The 17,967-nt window shown below is 44.5% G+C and overlaps 2 protein-coding genes across 6 annotated transcripts; one reads left to right on the top strand and one right to left on the bottom strand.

Annotated features, from left to right (window-relative positions):
- The first annotated feature begins 3,903 nt into the window (after positions 1–3,903).
- On the top strand, positions 3,904–9,742 carry LOC109476487 (protein PRRC1-like). Of its 4 annotated transcripts, XM_019777439.1 has the most exons (10): positions 3,904–3,965; positions 4,686–4,844; positions 5,152–5,346; positions 5,527–5,589; positions 5,632–5,707; positions 5,898–5,985; positions 6,402–6,456; positions 6,750–6,913; positions 7,059–7,162; positions 7,313–9,742. In XM_019777439.1, exons 2-10 carry the CDS (start codon positions 4,730–4,732, stop codon positions 7,623–7,625), a joined length of 1,173 nt encoding a protein of 390 aa, XP_019632998.1. In that variant the 5' UTR covers positions 3,904–3,965; positions 4,686–4,729; the 3' UTR covers positions 7,626–9,742. The 4 variants fall into 4 exon arrangements, with proteins under 4 accessions (XP_019632998.1, XP_019632982.1, XP_019633008.1 ...); XM_019777423.1 differs by having other exon boundaries at positions 5,527–5,707; XM_019777430.1 differs by having other exon boundaries at positions 3,927–3,965; positions 4,682–4,844; positions 5,527–5,707.
- On the bottom strand, positions 8,340–17,251 carry LOC109476448 (sodium/potassium/calcium exchanger 5-like). 2 transcript variants are annotated; one of them, XM_019777383.1, is made up of 9 exons: positions 16,950–17,251; positions 15,165–15,368; positions 13,383–13,570; positions 13,011–13,111; positions 12,637–12,741; positions 11,322–11,470; positions 10,808–11,014; positions 10,410–10,511; positions 8,340–10,242 (listed from the first exon to the last, which is right to left on the bottom strand). In XM_019777383.1, the coding sequence occupies exons 1-9, from the start codon at positions 17,107–17,109 to the stop codon at positions 9,914–9,916; spliced, it is 1,545 nt and encodes a 514-aa protein (XP_019632942.1). In that variant the 5' UTR covers positions 17,110–17,251; the 3' UTR covers positions 8,340–9,913. The 2 variants fall into 2 exon arrangements, with proteins under 2 accessions (XP_019632942.1, XP_019632950.1); XM_019777391.1 differs by lacking the exon at positions 16,950–17,251 and adding an exon at positions 15,804–16,293.
- Between the last annotated feature and the right edge of the window lie 716 nt (positions 17,252–17,967).

Genomic DNA, 17,967 nt, shown 5'->3' with positions numbered 1-17,967 from the left:
CAGGCAACCTTTAGGGAACATCTCGAGAACAGTTCGGTGCTGGACAGCCATTTGAAAAACGAGGTATCATCACTTAAGCAGCACTTTGAGAGCCACGCAGTACTGGTAAACCGTCTGGAGGACCAGCTTTCAAGCCACAAACACCTGCACGAGCAGAGAAAAGCGCTGTTCTCTCGTCTTGAGGACCAAGTGACGACCCTTGAGGAACGCCTGGAGAACCGCACCGCACTGGTTAGCCGTCTGGAGGACCAAGTGCCGACCCTTGAGGAACGCCTGGAGAACCGCACCGCCCTGGTTAGCCGTCTGGAGGACCAAGTGTCGACCCTTGACAAACACCTCAAGACGCGCTCAGCACTGGTCAAGAGCCATGTATCTATCATTAAGGCACCACTCTCTCGAAAGGACGCAGCTCTGATCAGTCGTCTGAAGGGCCAAGTGTCCACCCTGGAGGAACAGTTTGAGACGCGCTCAGATCTAGTCAGCCGTCTGGAGGAGCAAGTATTGATTTTTAAGGAACGCCTGGACACCCGCTCAGCTTTGGTCAGCCGCCTGGAAGGCCAAGGGTCCACCCTGGAGGAACGCCTGGATAGTCACTCAACGATGGCCAGCCGTCTGGAGGGCCAAGTGTCCAATCTTGAGGGACACCTCAAGACGCGCTCAGCACAGGTCAGCCGTCTGGAAGGCCAATTGTCGACATTTAAGGAACGCCTAGACACCAGCTCAGCTCTAGTCAGCCGTCTGGAGGGCCAAGTGTCTACCCTGGAGGAGCAGCTCAAGACCCACTCAGCTCTGGTCAGCCGTCTTGAGGGCCATGTTTCTACCCTTAAGAATCGTCTCGACAGCTGCGGAGAATTATCCAGTCTACCTGCCCTTGAAGATCACCGGGATGAGAAGCAAAATGTTCATCTAGAGGAGACGAAGCTCCAGCAGAATAACGTGAAGGCTGACTGGTGCAGAAATCCAGGTTCGTAGAAATTATAAAGGTTCACAGAAGCGCATTACCGTAAACACAGTACAGTAGCTATAGTATAGCGGACAATAGCCACTTTGGTATTTTAGTAGCAAGACTTGTTACGTTTTTTGGTGGTATCATGATTTGCCTCATGGTAGCATTGCGTCCTTTTCTTTGCAGGACAGGTTTTCCACCTGGAGTCACCAGACGGCCGGTACAGGTATGGCTTTAATGAAGCTCGCGAAGCATGCGCAGGGAAGGGAGCCGTCCTGGCGACCCTGGACCAGCTGTATGGGGATAAGCCGGACGGGCTCTGGCTGTGCAAGTGCGGATGGATATCGGACGCGAGATCTGGCTTGGTCATGCACAGCTTCAGGTTAGTAGACAGACTAAGACGGGGCAGCCTCTAAGACGGCAATCTGCATGTAGCGTCGTCCGAACGTGTCCTCTCTGCTTACATGCGTGTTGTGTTTTCTTAAAGGGCGAACTGTTTGAACAAGAAGGGATTTCACCAGTGTACCCGCGGGACGACCTGGAACGCCTGGTGCTTCTGCCTCGCCGGTACTCATCACGAGTGATCTGGTGCGGAGGGTGGAATGAGCAGGAGCAAGGGAAAAGCTGGTGATCATGACATGTGTTTTCATCATAACTTCAAAATATCTTTATGGATTGTGATGATATTTGGTCTGTTAGTAGGTCGTAGAAAGGCAAAGGTCAAGGTCAAATATGGGCCTCCTAGTGTGGTTGACCTTGGTACTGCAGCAGAACTTACAGTTTTTGTATCTCTTGTCCTGAACATGCTATGGGTTTGACTTTTTGGTGACAGATAGCTTTTCCTGTCAGGAATAAATGATATGGGTTTTGTCCCCCTAGCAGCTTGTTCTGGAAGTTTTTTTAAACGGATAAGTCCAGAAAAGAACAAGGTATTTTCATCATCTTTTGCATTAGAGAGCTTAATGAGAGATGCACATAATTAAATACAAATGATGCAAATAAAGACTTCATTTGCATAATTAAGGAATAACTTCTCTAATTGCAGTGTTTTCCATAATAGTACATGTACTTTCACACGCGTAATGGGTGTAATCTATGGCACGTGGAACATCAACAGCAAAAAATGACCTAATTTGCATGATATGAGAAAATTCTTGGATACCTTAGTGGTGAATGCTGGGAATTGTATTCCTTGTGACATGTGTAAGTTTCTTAAAGTCTAACATTACTACGCATATATTATGTTAATGAAGAGACAATTTGCATAATTAATGAGGACATGTTAAAATGAAACAAAGGATAGGAATTTCACACGCAAAATATTGTAATTTGTGTTTAGAAAACCATAATTATGGTAATTATGACGTTATTTCCATTATCAATGAGACAAATCCAAAAAGACATGTATAAAAACTCTACATATTTAATGGAGGTGTGAGATCTCCGAATTCTTGATCCTTGCTGTAATTATTTATTTATTATTTGTTTGTTTGTTTGTTTGTTTGTTTAGCCAGGGTAAACTGGCTTAAGACTTTACACTGCGTTACAGTGGTGCCTTGTATATTTATAAATAATCAAATGCACATTTCAGAAAGTTGAAACTTAGAAAACTGTGCATGTAAGATATAAAATATGGATGTATGTGTGATGATCCTTTGTGGAATATGAATTTTAGAACAGAAAAAGTACTATGTATGTTTCCGTCTTAGTTCTGTCGGGGCAAAATTGTAATAAATGTAAAGAATGCTAAACATGCTTGATTAGTAGCACCATAAGTTTTTATTAATTTTTGAACATTCTGTACCGGTATATACACAACAAAATGCAACTACTTTTTTGATAAACTGAAACTGCTTAACCACCCTTTGACATGGCACTGATGATGATTATGATGATGATGAATGTTTAAACTGGTGACATTCTCTGTAGAAAAATATTGTATAAATAATAATTAAAGACTAGTAGGAACAATATGCGGCTCTCTAGGACCATCATCTCAACTCGGCTAACTAACGAAGTACAACCCTCATATAAAACATGTGGCTCTGTGAGTGAAGACGGCATGTCTGAGACAAAATAAAAAGGCCTGATTTCGCTTTCAGCGTCTTTTGTCCTTGAATCTGTTCAATGTGGGGACTACCTTTTTAATCTCTCTGATCTGTCTTGGTCCTTGAAGGCATGCACACAGTATTGTATTTATTTAGAAAGTGCCGACCGTGATTAGTCTGCAATGTTGCTTCGGCAGACGTTGATCTACACAATATTATTCATTACATCCTCAGGGAGTATTGTTGAGATTATCTTTGAACGTACGTTTGCACTCACTGCGCATGCCTCCGTCAAAGCAAATAACCTGTGGAAATCCCTTTCATTCGCCCGTAGATGTTTATGAATGTTAACATGACTTTTGGCACATCCACGACTAGAGCAGACTAATCTGGTGTGTAGGTAGGGAGAACTTGGCGTCTTTATTTTCAGGTTACGTAAAGTTCTATTGGATACCGTAGATGGGGGTCTGGTTTTAGTTTTGGATGTAAAAGGAGAAGATGTCGCAGGGCGGCGCTCTTAAATGTACGTTGGAGCAATAAGACTGTCCCTGGATGAATACCTGTAGTTGTTTTATATTCAGATTGCACAAGAAATGATCCGTCATGGATAGTTGATATTTGGGGAGACTTGGTTAAAGTTTAACTCATTAACCAACCTGCCCTGGCTGTGCGCCACTGCTGCCAAACCGACGTGGCATGGTGACGTGCCCTGTTTGGGAACGCAACACTATGTTACGGGTAAAATCTAAAACCAGTATTGTAACAAAGATGCCAATAATCAACCAAACGTACTGTTTTAGAGCAAACTAGAATCAATTTTTTATAATAGCTCTGTAGACATCTTTGGTTAAGATTTATCTGGGTTGTTCGGCGACGGTTTTGTACTTTTGTATTACCTGTCACCCCTACGGTTGATTGAGGTAGACCGACTTCTGGCGGCCATATTTATACTGAGAAGCAGACAGACGAAGGTGAGGTCTTCACATTTCTGGCGAAAATTTCAGTTTTTCGTCTCGTCTTTTAGTACTGTTGCCTGTTCTATAGGTCAAATTCAGCGTATAGTGTGTTCAACATTGATTGGCACTGTTTTCTTTTGAGAATGCAATGTTTTAAAGAAGGTTTTATGCTGTCCGTTAGCGAACCTAGGCCAACCATATTTTGGCTAAGAAAATTCCACCTATTTTGAGACTTTGCTAACTTTTATAACTTTGTAACAGCAGATCTCCATAAAAGTAGGAGTTTTAATTCATGAACATATTCCTGTTAGTTTGAGATTTGAAATATGTTGGAATATAGTCAGTATAAAGGATAGTTTAAATTTAAAGTGCACTACTTTAAAGAATAACATTTGTCAACCCATATACAGTATGTACTACAAACAATGTTACTATAATAGTGTATGCACCTCAGATGTCCGTATGGCTTCACAACTCTTGTCTTGTTGGAAATGACAACCAGATGTTTGAGGTGTCAAGTCAAATCTAATGCTGATGCCCAATCCATTGAAGAATATACAAAAGAATTCCACATTTATGAATTTTCAATTTTATTGGTTCTGTTGGTGAATGAATGAGTCAGTAAGTATGGAGCTTTTGTCTTTCAATTCTTAATGTATCTTAAAGTCAGCTATGAAAACTCAGTTATATTTTTCAAAAAAATGCTGAGGGATTTTTTCCATGCCCATGAGGTAGAGCACCCCCTCCTCACATCGTGCACTTAACGACACTGCGTCAAGATGATGGAAGAAGTGAGTGGGGAAGACAGTCCTGCGGTCAGCCCGCTTCCCGCTGCCTCCACACCGGGCAGCACAGCGACGCCACCTAGCAGCAGTGCAGCAACTGCACCTCCAGGTTAGTCAGGGTTCTCCTGAATAACATTAATCTTCACCCTGCTGTCTAACCCCATAATCAACAGGCAACTGGTAGTAACAGTTACTTTGGTGTGCTAAAGGTACAAATCTGATATCTTTCAGCAACTAAATACACAGTATGCTTCATTTTCATCTGCAATATGTGAAAAACTGTTTGGAGCTGGCAATGGTGCTTGTTTATGAATTACACATAATGTAATTGTAAGTTGCCTGTCGGCAATGACTGCTCTGTAGCATGTAGTGTACTGTATGGAACCCACTAACGTCTGCATGCTTATTTCCCTCAGGCACGCCGGTGGCCCCACCCCCCATGGGTACTCCCCTCCAACCCCCACCCCCTGGGCCAGCTCAGACCTACTCCCCCCTCCAAACCCCTCCCCCTGGCCCAGGGTTCCCAGGGTTCCCAGGGTACCAGCCCCCACCCCCTCCTGTCAGCACAATGTACAGTCCCCAGCAGGGAGCCAACCCATACAGCATGCCAGGTGATTATACACTACACCTGCTGATGGTTAGTTATAACCTACTGATTGGTGGTTATACAGTTATGACTATTTAAGCTCTAGATATCAAAATTGTGCTGGTGTTTTTCTGAAATTGAAGTGACTTACGGTAGTGTTGATAATGTTGTGTGACAACAGATATTCCCTCTTCTATAAACACAGTGGGAACTCCCAGTAGGACAGCCATGCCAACTGTTCCTCTGGGTGTTGGGCAGCCCCCCCTGGGTGTGGGGCAGTCCCCCCTGGGTGTGGGGCAGTCTCCCCTGGCCCCTGGGCCTGCGGAGGGGGTGCAGACTGGCATCACGTTCCCGGAGGCTTTGGCGGATCCACAGGATGACATGAGGTACAATCATGCCACTTTGTAGTTTAACAACAAAACTTCAGAAGGTATGGATAGGAGCTAAGTATTTAGTGTTACTGTGTGTGTTACTCTGTGTGTGTGTGTGTTTGTGTGTGTGTGTTTGTGTCTGGGTGTGCATGTCCATGTCTAACTGGTGAAGCTGTAAGACTAACAGCATATCTGTTCTCCCCAGGTACAGAGGTGGTGGCAGCAGTGGGGCAGGACTCTGGGGCTGGGTCACAGGGAACCCACTCATGCAGAAAGTCGTGGAAAAAACAAAGGTGAGATGCAACATGTAGTCTGTATCAATGGGTCAGTTCCAAAGTGTCTTTTACCTGTACCACATAGAGATGACCACATGTACAAGGTGTGCAGTATCTGCCTAGTTTGAAACTCGTGAGCCATGCTTGATTCTGTTGGAGATATATTTTGTTTGAAGAGTTACTGTGCTTATTAGCCTTCAGGTTGCCAAGGTAGCCGTTTGGCACAAAATTATGATGGACCAACAGTGCAAATTGCAGGGTTAAGACTGCTAACTAGTGCAATACAGATACAGAGGCTGGTGTGTTATGCTGAAGGAAAGTTATACCATCTATACAATACTGATGATACTAGTACCGGCACATACCAACACACACAGAAGCTCTCATAACTTAGCAAATTTTGAGTTTGTAATTCCTTCCCCCTGTTCTTGCAGAGTTCTGTGGAAACCATGATCACAACCATGGACCCTGGCATGACCCCATATATCAGTAAGTTAGCTATTTATATAGTGTTTGTTTGTAAACATTATTTACGTCAGGCATTCAGCCAAAAGTAGTACATTGTATCTGCAAGTAAATAGAGTAAAGATAGACAAATGGTGAAGACTGGGAATGTTTTGAAAATGACTAACCTACCAATCCATAAAACTGAGTGCACAAAGGCACAAACCTGATCCTCAGGCTTTGCTTTCATGATGGTTTTTGCAGTTATATATATGTTTCTGATCTCAATCTAAACTTAATTGATATGGCCTGACTAAGTCTGAGTAATTGTTCCCCAGAGTCGGGCGGTGACATCGACATTGTTGTGGCGTCCGACAAGGAGGTGAAGGTAGCCGCGGTGCGCGCCGCATTCCAGAAGGTGTTCGGGAAGGCCACTGTCACAGGCGAGGCTTCGCAGTCCAACATCGCACCACAGCCGGTGGGATACGCAGCAGGACTGAAGGTAGGGCAGCTGAGAATGTATACACTGTAAACATGAGGTTCTTAGTTCAGTTCCCAATGACGTTCTTATACAGCTCCCTATGCGTTTGAAGAAATGGAGTGTGCATAAATTATGTTAATAAATGTGTCCTGTGTCTGGTTGCCAGGGTGCCCAGGAGAGAATTGACACCCTTAGGAGAAACGGTGTGATCCATGAGAAACAGCCGTGTGTCTCTGTGGAGAACTTCATTGCCGAGCTGCTCCCAGACAAGTGAGTAGAGCATCTTTAACTCTGGTTCATCCTTAACTCTGGTGCATGCATCCTTAAGTCTGGTGCATCCATATGTCACTTTCCATCATTCTTAAGTCACGTTCCCTTTCCCAGGTGATGTTGTAAACACAACTTTTCCTTCCCCTGCAGGTGGTTTGACATCGGCTGCTTGGTGCTGCAGGACCCGCTGAACGGCGTTGCCTTGGAGACGTTCACACAGGCCACGCCCATCCCCCCGGAGGCCGTCACACGTGCCCAGGACGAGACACCGACAGACTACAACCTGCGGTGGTCGGGGCTGGCGGTTACGTGCGGCGAGGCGATAGAGCGTACGACACCGGGCGTGCACCACGCAGACTGGCACCGGGCCTTCACCGGGATGTCGCGCCAGGACATGATCTACTCTGCAGCCGTTGCGCTTGCTGGCATGTACAAGCAGAGATTACCTGCCAAAACTGTATAGGACGCAGTACTGCTGAAACTGTATAGGGGGCACTACAACCATCAAACAACAGTATTGGGGCTAGAACTGTTAAACAACTGTATAGGGAGTGTAAGGTATTGCATTGCTTTGGGCTTGTGATAGGTCTGTAATATCACAAGCTCTGTACAATTAGCAGATAAACAGGGGTGTTGAAGGATGCATTACAAACCATACAGGTTGTAAAAGTGTTCCCAGTCTTTGTTAGTACAATGTATATTGAGTACAATCAGGCACTTGCAATATATATGTCTTTATTTCAATTTCCCATACTTTGTAGTTAGTGTAGAAGACCAAGAATCCCTGGCTTGACCCATGTGAATTTGCATAGAAAACTATGCATGGACCTACGTGGGTTAACATGTCGACCCACATAGGTAAATTTGTCTTCCCACCTGGGTCAATATGTCATCCCACATGGGTTAACATGTCAACCTGTATGGGCTACCATGTCAACCCATGTGGTTTACCATATTGGACCAAGTGGATAAATTTGTTGACCTTTAGATAAGTGAAGTGATGAATGAAACCATGTATAACCATATTGGTGAACACATGGACCCAGTCATGTGGTGATTTTAAGCAGCACTCCCTATGTGTTCAGGTGGATGGACATAGATAGACATTGTTGTTTCAATGCTTTACATGAAATGTACATGTACAGATATATAACGTTATACTATATAGATATTGCCCTAGGCCCCAAAAAGGAAATTTCGTTGTTTTCTAGAATAGAGACCAGGTGAAGTAAATGTTGAATAGATGTAGACAGAAAGTGCAGATTTTTGGAGCCCTGCTGAACAATAGAGAGACATTTTTTACTAACTGCTCTGATGAGATGTAACAGTGGACCAATGGAACTGACCTACAGGATCTAAGTGTGACAAAAGGCCAGACATTAGAGCTGTATTCTTCTATCTCACCTCATGTGCTAAAAATAGTCTATTTTTGCACAGGTATATAAACTAACACCTGTAGTGTTGGAGGAGAATTAGCTAACTCAGTGTTAGGTTTGTTTTAACCCTCACCCTGCTGCCTAACATTTTGGTGCCAAAAGGCTACCTTAGCAGGCTGAATGTTGATTTCACTGCTAGCTTTGTACCTTTCAGCATACTGGTATGTTGTAACACTACAAATGTAGTACAACGTGTAGTCTGATGTTGAAAAGTATTTGTGTGGAAATGGTGACCTACACTCTCTATTTATACACAATTGTGATGTTGAGATGGAGCTTCCAACCCTGGGAAGGTAAAAATAACAAAAGCGAAGCTTTATAAATGAGCCTTCCAGATTGGTTAGTGGCTTTAGTGTACATATTTAGGAGGCAATGGCTCACTGACCCCTGTAACAGGATAACTTGTTTCAGGTAGAAAAGCTGGACTAGATTTGAAATAAACTGATCCAGTCTATCAAAAATTGCCGCTATTTTTCAAGAACTGAATCATTTTCAGTAGAATAGTAGTGCAGTAGTGGCACAATAGCAGTACTATGATGTAGTCTATGTTCACTCACAGGTAACTTTTTGTTGAGCATGAAGATAAGATCATCTATAATCCTCCAAAACATTAACTGAAATTGTCATGTCTTCATTACAAAAGTCGGTTGTCATAAACACAATGGGTGTTGTACAACGATATTTCTGGGAGATAATAGTTAATACATTTTGTATCCACATAAATACATTGGTGATGATGCATAAGTCGACATGAAAAGTAGTAGTACAAGATTGCAGTGCCTTGTTCAAAGTCTTGTAAAACATAAGGATGCTTCCACGTAAGTGTATTAAGTAAACAACTTGCACATGTATTATAAAATGTCTTGCTCACAGTATTGCACTTTGCATAAGTTGTAAACTACCAGCATCACCGTTTCCTGAAATCTGTTTGTCTTATGGAGATATAGATAATGTATGGAAAGTAACATTTGCACTAGATAATAATATTCCTGAATAATAAACACAATTGGCGAAGTCCATATGCATTTCTTAACGCATATGTTTTTCTGTCCTAGGTGTTTATAAATAGCTAGTCATTCTGATATTGCAACATGATTCGTCATTGTTGACATCCAAAATTCAGTTGATATTAAACATTAAGATTTTTTTAATTATGTACCAATTATTCATACTTTCGTTGACAATCTTCTAAAATGCGACACTGCTAGGGCATTTTCCATCGGATATAACAATATGAGTATATACTTGTCCCTGAATGGACACAAACTATATAGATCTCTATCTCAATTGCAAAGAGCATTCGGAGATTGTTTGTTCATGCCTCTATGGGGCAGATGTCTGGGTTGAAGTCGCCGAACACGCCAGTCTCGTACAGACACGCGAGGACTGCGAACAGCACGTACACGGCGAGACAGGCCGCGCCCATCCTCCGGTTCAGCTGCCAGCCGGACAGCACGACAGCGGCCAGCACCAGCACGATGCCGAACAGCAGCGACAGCGCGGTGAAGAGCATCCCTGAGCTGTTGATGGTGATCCAGCTGCCCGGGGCAGCCATCACCGTCTGGATGAACCACGGCAGGCCCAGCGCGAACATGTCGAAAATGTTGCTGCCGACCACGTTGGAGACCGCCATGTCACCGTGCCCTGGAGCAGGACGATGGTAATCATCAATTAATCTATAAACATATCAATACATTAATAAATCAACGATCTACTATTGCCCCATTGCTCTCTGCCCACGACCTTTTCTCTGCTGTGACCGAGAAAAAAGTAGGACAGCCACATTAACACAGAAACCTGCCGTCCCGTACCTTTTCTGGCCACCAGCACGCTGACCACAGTGTCGGGCAGGCTGGTTCCGATCGCCAGAAACGTCAGACCCATCACTGTGTCGGGGATACCGAACGTGTAACCTGCACAGGAAACAAGAAACCAATTAAGGCTTTCGCATTCCCTTGAAGTATTTGCACAAGTATTATATAGTTATGTTTTTTGTTTTATCAATTATTATGTATTTATCATGTTTGTATATTCATTGTCACCTGCTTCCAACCTAGCTGTGGTGACACCAGTTTGACCTCCAATTCGTCCTTTCAGTCTTCAGTTATACCATCCCCCCTTGCTTTCTGTAACGTAATTACTGTATTTAAGTAACTGTGAATACACCTTTGTGACCATCCACACCTGTACATAAGACCTATGAACACACCTATAATTGTGACCATCCACACCAGTAGGTACGCCATGCCGCCTATATACGCCACGGATAGGACAAAGGAGACAGGATACCAGCTCCTCCATCTCTTCTGTCTGCAGTCCGGGATGGTGAGGTACAGCAGGACGCTGGTCGGGAGGGCCAGGACCCAGAATATCCGTCTTACGTCAGACTCAGGCATCTCAAAGAACGACTCGGGCTCTGTGAGAAAATCAAAAAGAGATTTTATTTCAAGCAAAATTTAAAGGTTAAGGCTCACATCAGGGCGTGACTTACCTTAATCTAGCCATAGGCCGCAATGTATATCATTGGCGTGAGGTACCGCGAGTCTTGCCTAAATTCAACCATTCTAGAGTGTACTAGTATATCCTGGGCGTGACATATCCGGAGTCTTACCTGAGTCTAACCAATCCGAAGTGTATTTCCTGAACATGACGTATCCGGAACCTTACTTGAATCTAACCATTCTGTAGTTTACAGCCTTGGCCTGATGTGGCTGGAGTCTTACCCGAGTCTAGCCATTCCGGCGTGTATATCTTGGGCGTGGCGTATCCGGAATCGGAAGACTGTGACAGATCGTCCTCCTTGTCCCCCCGCGACAGCAGAGACGTCCTCTCTTCCCGGTCCGACTCCGGCGTCCCGAATCTGTGGGCCAGACTGAACAAAAGCTTTCGTTATAACCAATTACACTAGAGGCGACGACCGCTGAGCGACAAACATTCATTTGACGGATTCTGCAACGAATTTCGGAAAATGCTCTTTTGAGTTTTTTGCGTATCTATATTGTCTTTATGGCTTCACCACAAAGTGGTGAAGACATATTGTGTTCCCTCATGTTTCTTCTCCTCCTCCTCCTTCTTCTTCTCCTCCTCCTGCCAAACAGTCAAAGGGATTCAACTCAGCCGTTTTTCAGCCAAATGACCTGAAATTTGGCATGGACGTAGAGTGGGCCAATACCCCGACGCGTTTTTTCATTTTTTTGAAAAATTGTTTTATTTGGGTTTTTTGGCCATTTTCAGGCAAAAAATATACATTTTGGGATCTGGAGCCCTGGTACTAAAACCAAATGACCTGAAATTTGGTATGGGGATACGTTGGACATATGTCTGCAAAACCTAATTCAAGCTTTCTACATACACCACTTTAAAATTGTGAAAAATAGGGCTTTTTGGCTATTTTCGGACCAAAAATGTACATTTTTGGCTCCTGTGCCCTAATATTAAATCCGAATGACCTGAAATTCGGTATGGGGATACCTTGGACACATGTCCAAAGAATGTCATTCACGCTTTTGACATACACTACTTTAAAATTGGAAAAAATAAGGCCTTTTGGCTATTTTCGGACCAAAAATGTACATTTTTGGCTCCTGTGCCCTAATATTAAATCCGAATGACCTGAAATTTGGTATGGGGATACCTTGGACACATGTTCAAAGAATGTCATTCACGATTTTGACATACACCACTTTAAAGTTATGTAGAATAGGGCTTTTTGGCTATTTCCGGCATTGGAAGGTTCCATTGCTGCATGGGGGTGTAGACTATTGGCAGCCATCGTAGGATAGATCCATTTTCGGTATGGGGGATGTGGTGAAGCCATCTGCTGCATTTGCTCTCAAGCAAATGTCGGCCTTTCTAGTTTTAATCATAACTTTTCATTGTGCATCTCGTTTCACTCATAAAATCAATGGTCACACAAATGAATTTAATTTTGACCGATCAGCACTGACAAGCAGGGAGTTAATGCCAACTCGGCAATGCACAGTTAATGAAAGACGTACTGCAGTTGGTACGGTAGCCGAATATGATATGAATAATTACTTCAGTCTCTGCGCGAGTGTGAAGCCGGCGGCCTGTAGTCGCGTGTCGAACACCATGGCAACGATGTAAACAATGTACAGCAGCAGGATCATGGACGCCTCGTACCTGGGATGGAAGGGAACCGGTTCAGCTGGTGTGTCCATGTGAAGAACAGTGGTTTTAGGGGCTCATTCAGGCACTATGCTGAACTACAATAACTACTACAGTATAATAGGTGGGGGAATGCAGGAGTCTGCCAGGAGATTTATACCAACTACTCGAAGTAGACAAGACGGTTTTAAGGACGGCGATGCTTAGCTTGTTATACAACCCTCCCCTTCTGAAGTTCACACACCCCTCAGACCATCCGCCCACACCCCTGTAGCTGTACGTACCAGTAGACCTTTCCGTCCGAGATGACCGCTATGAGGATGGCGATGCTGAGCGCGTAAAACGTGCAGTCCCGGAATATCGGCCACACCGACAGGTACACCACCTGGGGACGCGGGAAGGGGAAATCTAAACATTGCAACTTAATTGTGGAGCTAAGAGTACCAAAATGTGTAGCATTTATCATACCATTTATTTCTGGCCGACATCGCCGTTTCATTGCATAGAAAAAAAACGTAAATTTATTGCTGTCTAAACAAATGGGGACATCCAGCCTTCAGAGGACAACAGGGAGAAAACGAGAGCGGGATGGAGGAAGGAAGGAGGGAAGGAAGGAAGGGAGGAAGGGAGGAGGGAAGGAAGGACTGGTCCCGTACCATGCCCGTTGCTATCCCACTGAAGCCTATGATGCCCAGCATGTTGTAGGTGGCCGAGCCCACTATGGTGCTGACGCCGATGTCGCCCTGTGTGAAGAACACAGCGATGAACGCCGTGGCCAACTCCGGGATGCTGCTACCCCCCGCCATGAAAGTGGCACCGGCCACGTGCTCCTGCAGCCCCAGCCCTGGAGTGATGGAAAATTAAACTTCTGTTGGAACTGATAGTTGATAGTTATAGATGGTTAATAAGGTGGGGATCTGTTATTCTCAATCATCTCGCTAGACGTCTCTCCTACAACGCTTTAGGCGATGGATTACCCTGGCTGTGGGATGATCATCGCGGCTAATAAATCGGGTTCTTTAGATCTGCTGTTTCTCGGAAAGCGAAAGGAGGATCCAGGAACATAGAGTCCGCCGGAGGCAGCAATGCAAACCGACAGTTCACCCCTCCACACACCACAAATGGTTTGTCCCGTGTACAGATGATATGTTTGTCTTGTCTGAACGCCACAACTTCACCTGTCATTAATTCATCTGGTTATTTAGTTAAGGATCATCGACACCCTGCGACAGATAGTCAATAAACCACGTAGGTTAGTCAAAATGGAGTCGGTCGGCCTCATTATCATAATTTATGTGACAAGTGAATATTAGTTTTTCCAGATCCATTCTTATCATGTTGTCGATTTTGGAATAAGTTCAAGTCTACAATACAATTGTCTACATTGCATAAAACGACTATAAATAATTTTAGAGGTAAACTTAATTTTCAATAGAGAATAATGTGTAGTACGCCCACAAGAAATCTCACGGGTCTAATGCACCTATTCCGCATGGCGCAGGTGGTTGGGTTAACCGTCTTTGTCAGGGGGTGAGCAATTATCCAATGAACGCAAAGTGAGGGTAATTCTGCTGACACCTGCACCAACACATTACCGCGTCGCCTGCCGCTTGTCGGTGGGTCGGGCGCAATTTTTGGGACCCCAAATCCCCCCAAATAATCAGAAAATACACCTATGAAATAATAACTCAGACCCCGCTCTCTCTATGGCGCAACGATGGTATCTTCCAACATGGCGGAACCCGGAAGTAATTGCGACCCTGAGCTGTTGCATGTTGCTACCACAACGTTTCATGTTTTCTGAAATTATTCTGGTGCTTATCTTGATTTGGACTTAACAATGAACAAAATAGCTCGTGTTTTGTGTTCATCGTAATGAGAGTGCCATGGATTCCAGGCCGGCGGGCATTTTGTGCTGGATTTGGGAAATAGACACATACTAGTAGTATACGCACTTTGCCTGCACCGCACTAACGATTGAAGTTTATTGAAGAAAACTCTCCTCACGTACGGATTGTCGCCAATGTCCCCTTTCCGAATGTAACCAAATTCCTACAATTGCAACTGAACCGTGGTTATCCGTACGTGTAAGTCCAAGGAGTCTGGTAGAAACTTGTTCTGCCTTGTGCGTTCTGTGTTATTGTATAATCTTATAAGGCTATCCGAGTATGCGTCCTGCTGCGTACTATCGCGCCAATGCTTCGCGTCACTAGAGACATGTAACAAGGAAGCATGTGGGATTACATGTACATAGATTAGATATCTGTTCGGAGATGAGGTTCTCTGCCCCAGACATGAAAATAACGTTACTCATACTTTCATTAATATTATATTGATAAATATTTTGTAGTTATAAATGCAAGATATATAGTCTTGTAGTATCGTTTTAACAGTTGTTGCGAAACATATTTGGCATTACAAAATCATTCATTACTCACTGTAGCTGATGGCCTCGCAGGCGGGTACGAAGTAGTTATCACAGACCAGAGTGATCGCGAGGAACATGTAACACGACACCAGCAGGTGTATGGTGACGCCAGCCTGGTGCAGCCGCTGGTACTGCGTCATGAAGTCCGCCGGGAACTCATCTATAGCGGGCGGCACACAGTCGTTCCGCGCAGCCGAGAAACCCAGCCGGCGATCTGCAAATATAGTACAATAACAGGGTGAATCAACACAATAACAGTGGAAGAATAGGACATGAAATCCGCCGGAAACCCTTCGTGTCAAAACCACAGTAGAAAACGCGCTTGTAAACATGTACACGTAAACACCATCCTGTAGGACAAACTCAGCTCGTGACAGCTGGATATACAATGTATACACTGGGCTCTCTTTCATCAGCCCGCAAGGTTTACTAACTTTTTACATTTACAGCTGTCTTGGTAAGCGAGAAGAAGTTTAACTTGTACATATACTATTAACTATTATACATTAGCCATTGCACTAAGATACCGAACTTTTATGTGCTCTGCAATTCTACCCAGAACCCTATTACCACCCTGGAGCGCTGCACCTTGATCTATACTTAGCTTGTGATAGCACAAACGAACTCTTTCCTTCATTCACCAACTCACCTGACAATCTCAACAGGTGATCCATGGTCACACTGTCTTCAGGCTGTGTCTTAAGACAGACAAGGAGCTATCATGGACAAATTGTAACTTGGCAGAGCGTAGAGGGGGGGGGCTGCATACCGCCAGGTGCCAAAGTGGAACAACAGGTAACATGATAGGGCCACACTGCCAAGGTCACACACGTCATTAATGCAGGTCACTGAGGTGAAAGTTCGAAGGCCTTTTGTTATGTCGTTATTGTTTACATGTGTGTGTTGTCCGTATCATTCCCTGCCAGGTACAACCGCCCTTCGGCCTGACACACCGGTTTCACTGACATCCAACTAGCGGATAACTGCTACGTCGAACTAGTACTAGTACTCGTTATAATTTTAGCGCTGGCTAAAGCCATTCTCTCATGCTAAGTTATAGTATTGCCGCGGCAAAGGAAATTGTGTATGTATCTGTGATTATGTAACAATGGTGTATTCTCGACTTTAGTCATCTACTCATTAGTTGGGAAGCACTGACTATGTACACCAGACAAACAAATAGATACATGTATATAAATTGAACCGATATCTCCAATCTAGTCTGTTTAACCATGGAGGTTTACCCCCATGGTATAACGCAGGGTATAACGCAAACTCTGCCGTCCGCGGCTTTTATGGCCCCTCGGGGCCGACTGGATATTGGGCGGCCGGCAACCGTAAAGCTATCTCCAATCAAGCAATGTATTTCAAAGTACAAGAAATAAGGAAGGACATTGCGACTGGACTTCAGACACTGAGTCTAGCCTGTGAAACCCAAGCTCCAGGAGGCTCCCTACATAGTCCGCCTACTAGATAGGGGAGCCGGCGAAAAGCGAGGTCCAGTCAGGCTCAGACAAAGTCGCTTCCAGTGATAGCCCGAGAAGTGCAAGTTGTCTGTCTGCTTAAAGAAAATCACAAGTTGAGAATGTCGCCTCAAGGCCTAGGTCGTCGACACAGCAAGCACACTTGTAGTGACTGCACACAAACGTGTAACGTTATGTACCAGGTATCAAAGTTCACTGTAGTTTCAACATGTTTGTTTCATTCCGATCGATTTTTTCCCGCTTTACAATTTAACAGTAAAGATATTCAAGCTTCATCTAGAAATGTACATGTTCTGTAAAAGTCTACCCACCTGCGAAACCAACTGCCGAGGTAAGGCCGGGCCCGGGGTTGACGTTTTGCATCGGGGCTCCTTGTGTCAGCGAACGCAAACAGGTGAGGCAAAGCACACCTACCAAGACATTCCATCGGACGTACGGTGCAGGTCTCCTGGTTAAAACGGTCTCCCCCATCTTCCATATGGAGGAACAGAAAAAAACGCTCACTCCGTCTGGGCGAGATTTCAACAAAAAACACAGAAGGATCACGTGGCCGTGGTGATTGTCAGACGATGTTTACTGAGGGGTCAGGAGGGGTCATCGTTCGGTCAGCGCAGGGGGGTGCGAGTCACATGACGTAATTATTGGTCATAACGATCCCGTGACGTCCGGGGACACAAACTACAAAGCCGCGCCGTTCGAGTGGCTCGTCAAAACGTCGGGGCTAATTAGCATCAGCGGCTTAGATATTCCTCTGGCCACCGTTTGTTTCTACCAAGATACGAGGGGTGATCCAAAAGTTCTCGGCCTCACCTAGAAAATAGAGGTCAAACGCGTATTCTTTGGTATAACTGTATACTATGACGTCTTACATCACTGCACACAAAAATGCAAATTTTTACATTCATTAATTAGCACGTGACGCCCCGTGAAAATGGGGTGGGTGAGGGCAAAATCACAAAATGGCCGCACCAGAAGCGTGTGCTGTTATCAAGTGTATCGATAAAAAGCTATGTTTCCTAGGGAAATCCATAAAGACATGATCAAGTCACTTGGTGATGACTCACCTTCTTATTTAACCACAAAGAACTGGGTTGCTAGCTCTAAGCGCGTCAAGGAGAGCACAAAATATGAACATATGTCAGGATGCCACAAATCAGCACCATGGACAATCCAGTTGAGGCCACCCATCACATGGTAGTGAATGACAGATGTGAGACTGTCCAACATGTAGCAGGTTCTTTGGCCTGACTTGTGGTACAGTTCCCAATGTTTTGTCAGACATCCTGGGGATGAGCAACCTGTCTGCATGATGAATGCCTAGAATGTTGT

The sequence above is a fragment of the Branchiostoma belcheri genome, unplaced genomic scaffold (genome assembly GCF_001625305.1).
Source record: "Branchiostoma belcheri isolate BF01 breed outbred unplaced genomic scaffold, Haploidv18h27 scaffold104, whole genome shotgun sequence".
NCBI lineage: Eukaryota > Metazoa > Chordata > Leptocardii > Amphioxiformes > Branchiostomatidae > Branchiostoma > Branchiostoma belcheri.
The sequence above is the reverse complement of the archived record's forward strand: the minus strand, read 5'-3'. Positions and strand labels throughout refer to the sequence as shown.

Excerpts from the sequence above, each read along its gene's own strand:
- LOC109476487 (XM_019777423.1), top strand. The coding sequence starts at position 4,730 with ATGATGGAAGAAGTGAGTGGGGAAGACAGTCCTGCGGTCAGCCCGCTT. Across the intron at positions 6,914-7,058 it reads GATACGCAGCAGGACTGAAG|GGTGCCCAGGAGAGAATTGA; the intron begins GTAGGGCAGCTG and ends TCTGGTTGCCAG. Across the intron at positions 7,163-7,312 it reads GCCGAGCTGCTCCCAGACAA|GTGGTTTGACATCGGCTGCT; the intron begins GTGAGTAGAGCA and ends CTTCCCCTGCAG.
- LOC109476448 (XM_019777383.1), bottom strand. The coding sequence starts at position 17,109 with ATGGGGGAGACCGTTTTAACCAGGAGACCTGCACCGTACGTCCGATGG. Across the intron at positions 13,571-15,164 it reads CTGCGAGGCCATCAGCTACA|GGCTGGGGCTGCAGGAGCAC; the intron begins GTGAGTAATGAA and ends CCATCACTCCAG. Across the intron at positions 10,243-10,409 it reads CGTGCTGGTGGCCAGAAAAG|GGCACGGTGACATGGCGGTC; the intron begins GTACGGGACGGC and ends GTCCTGCTCCAG.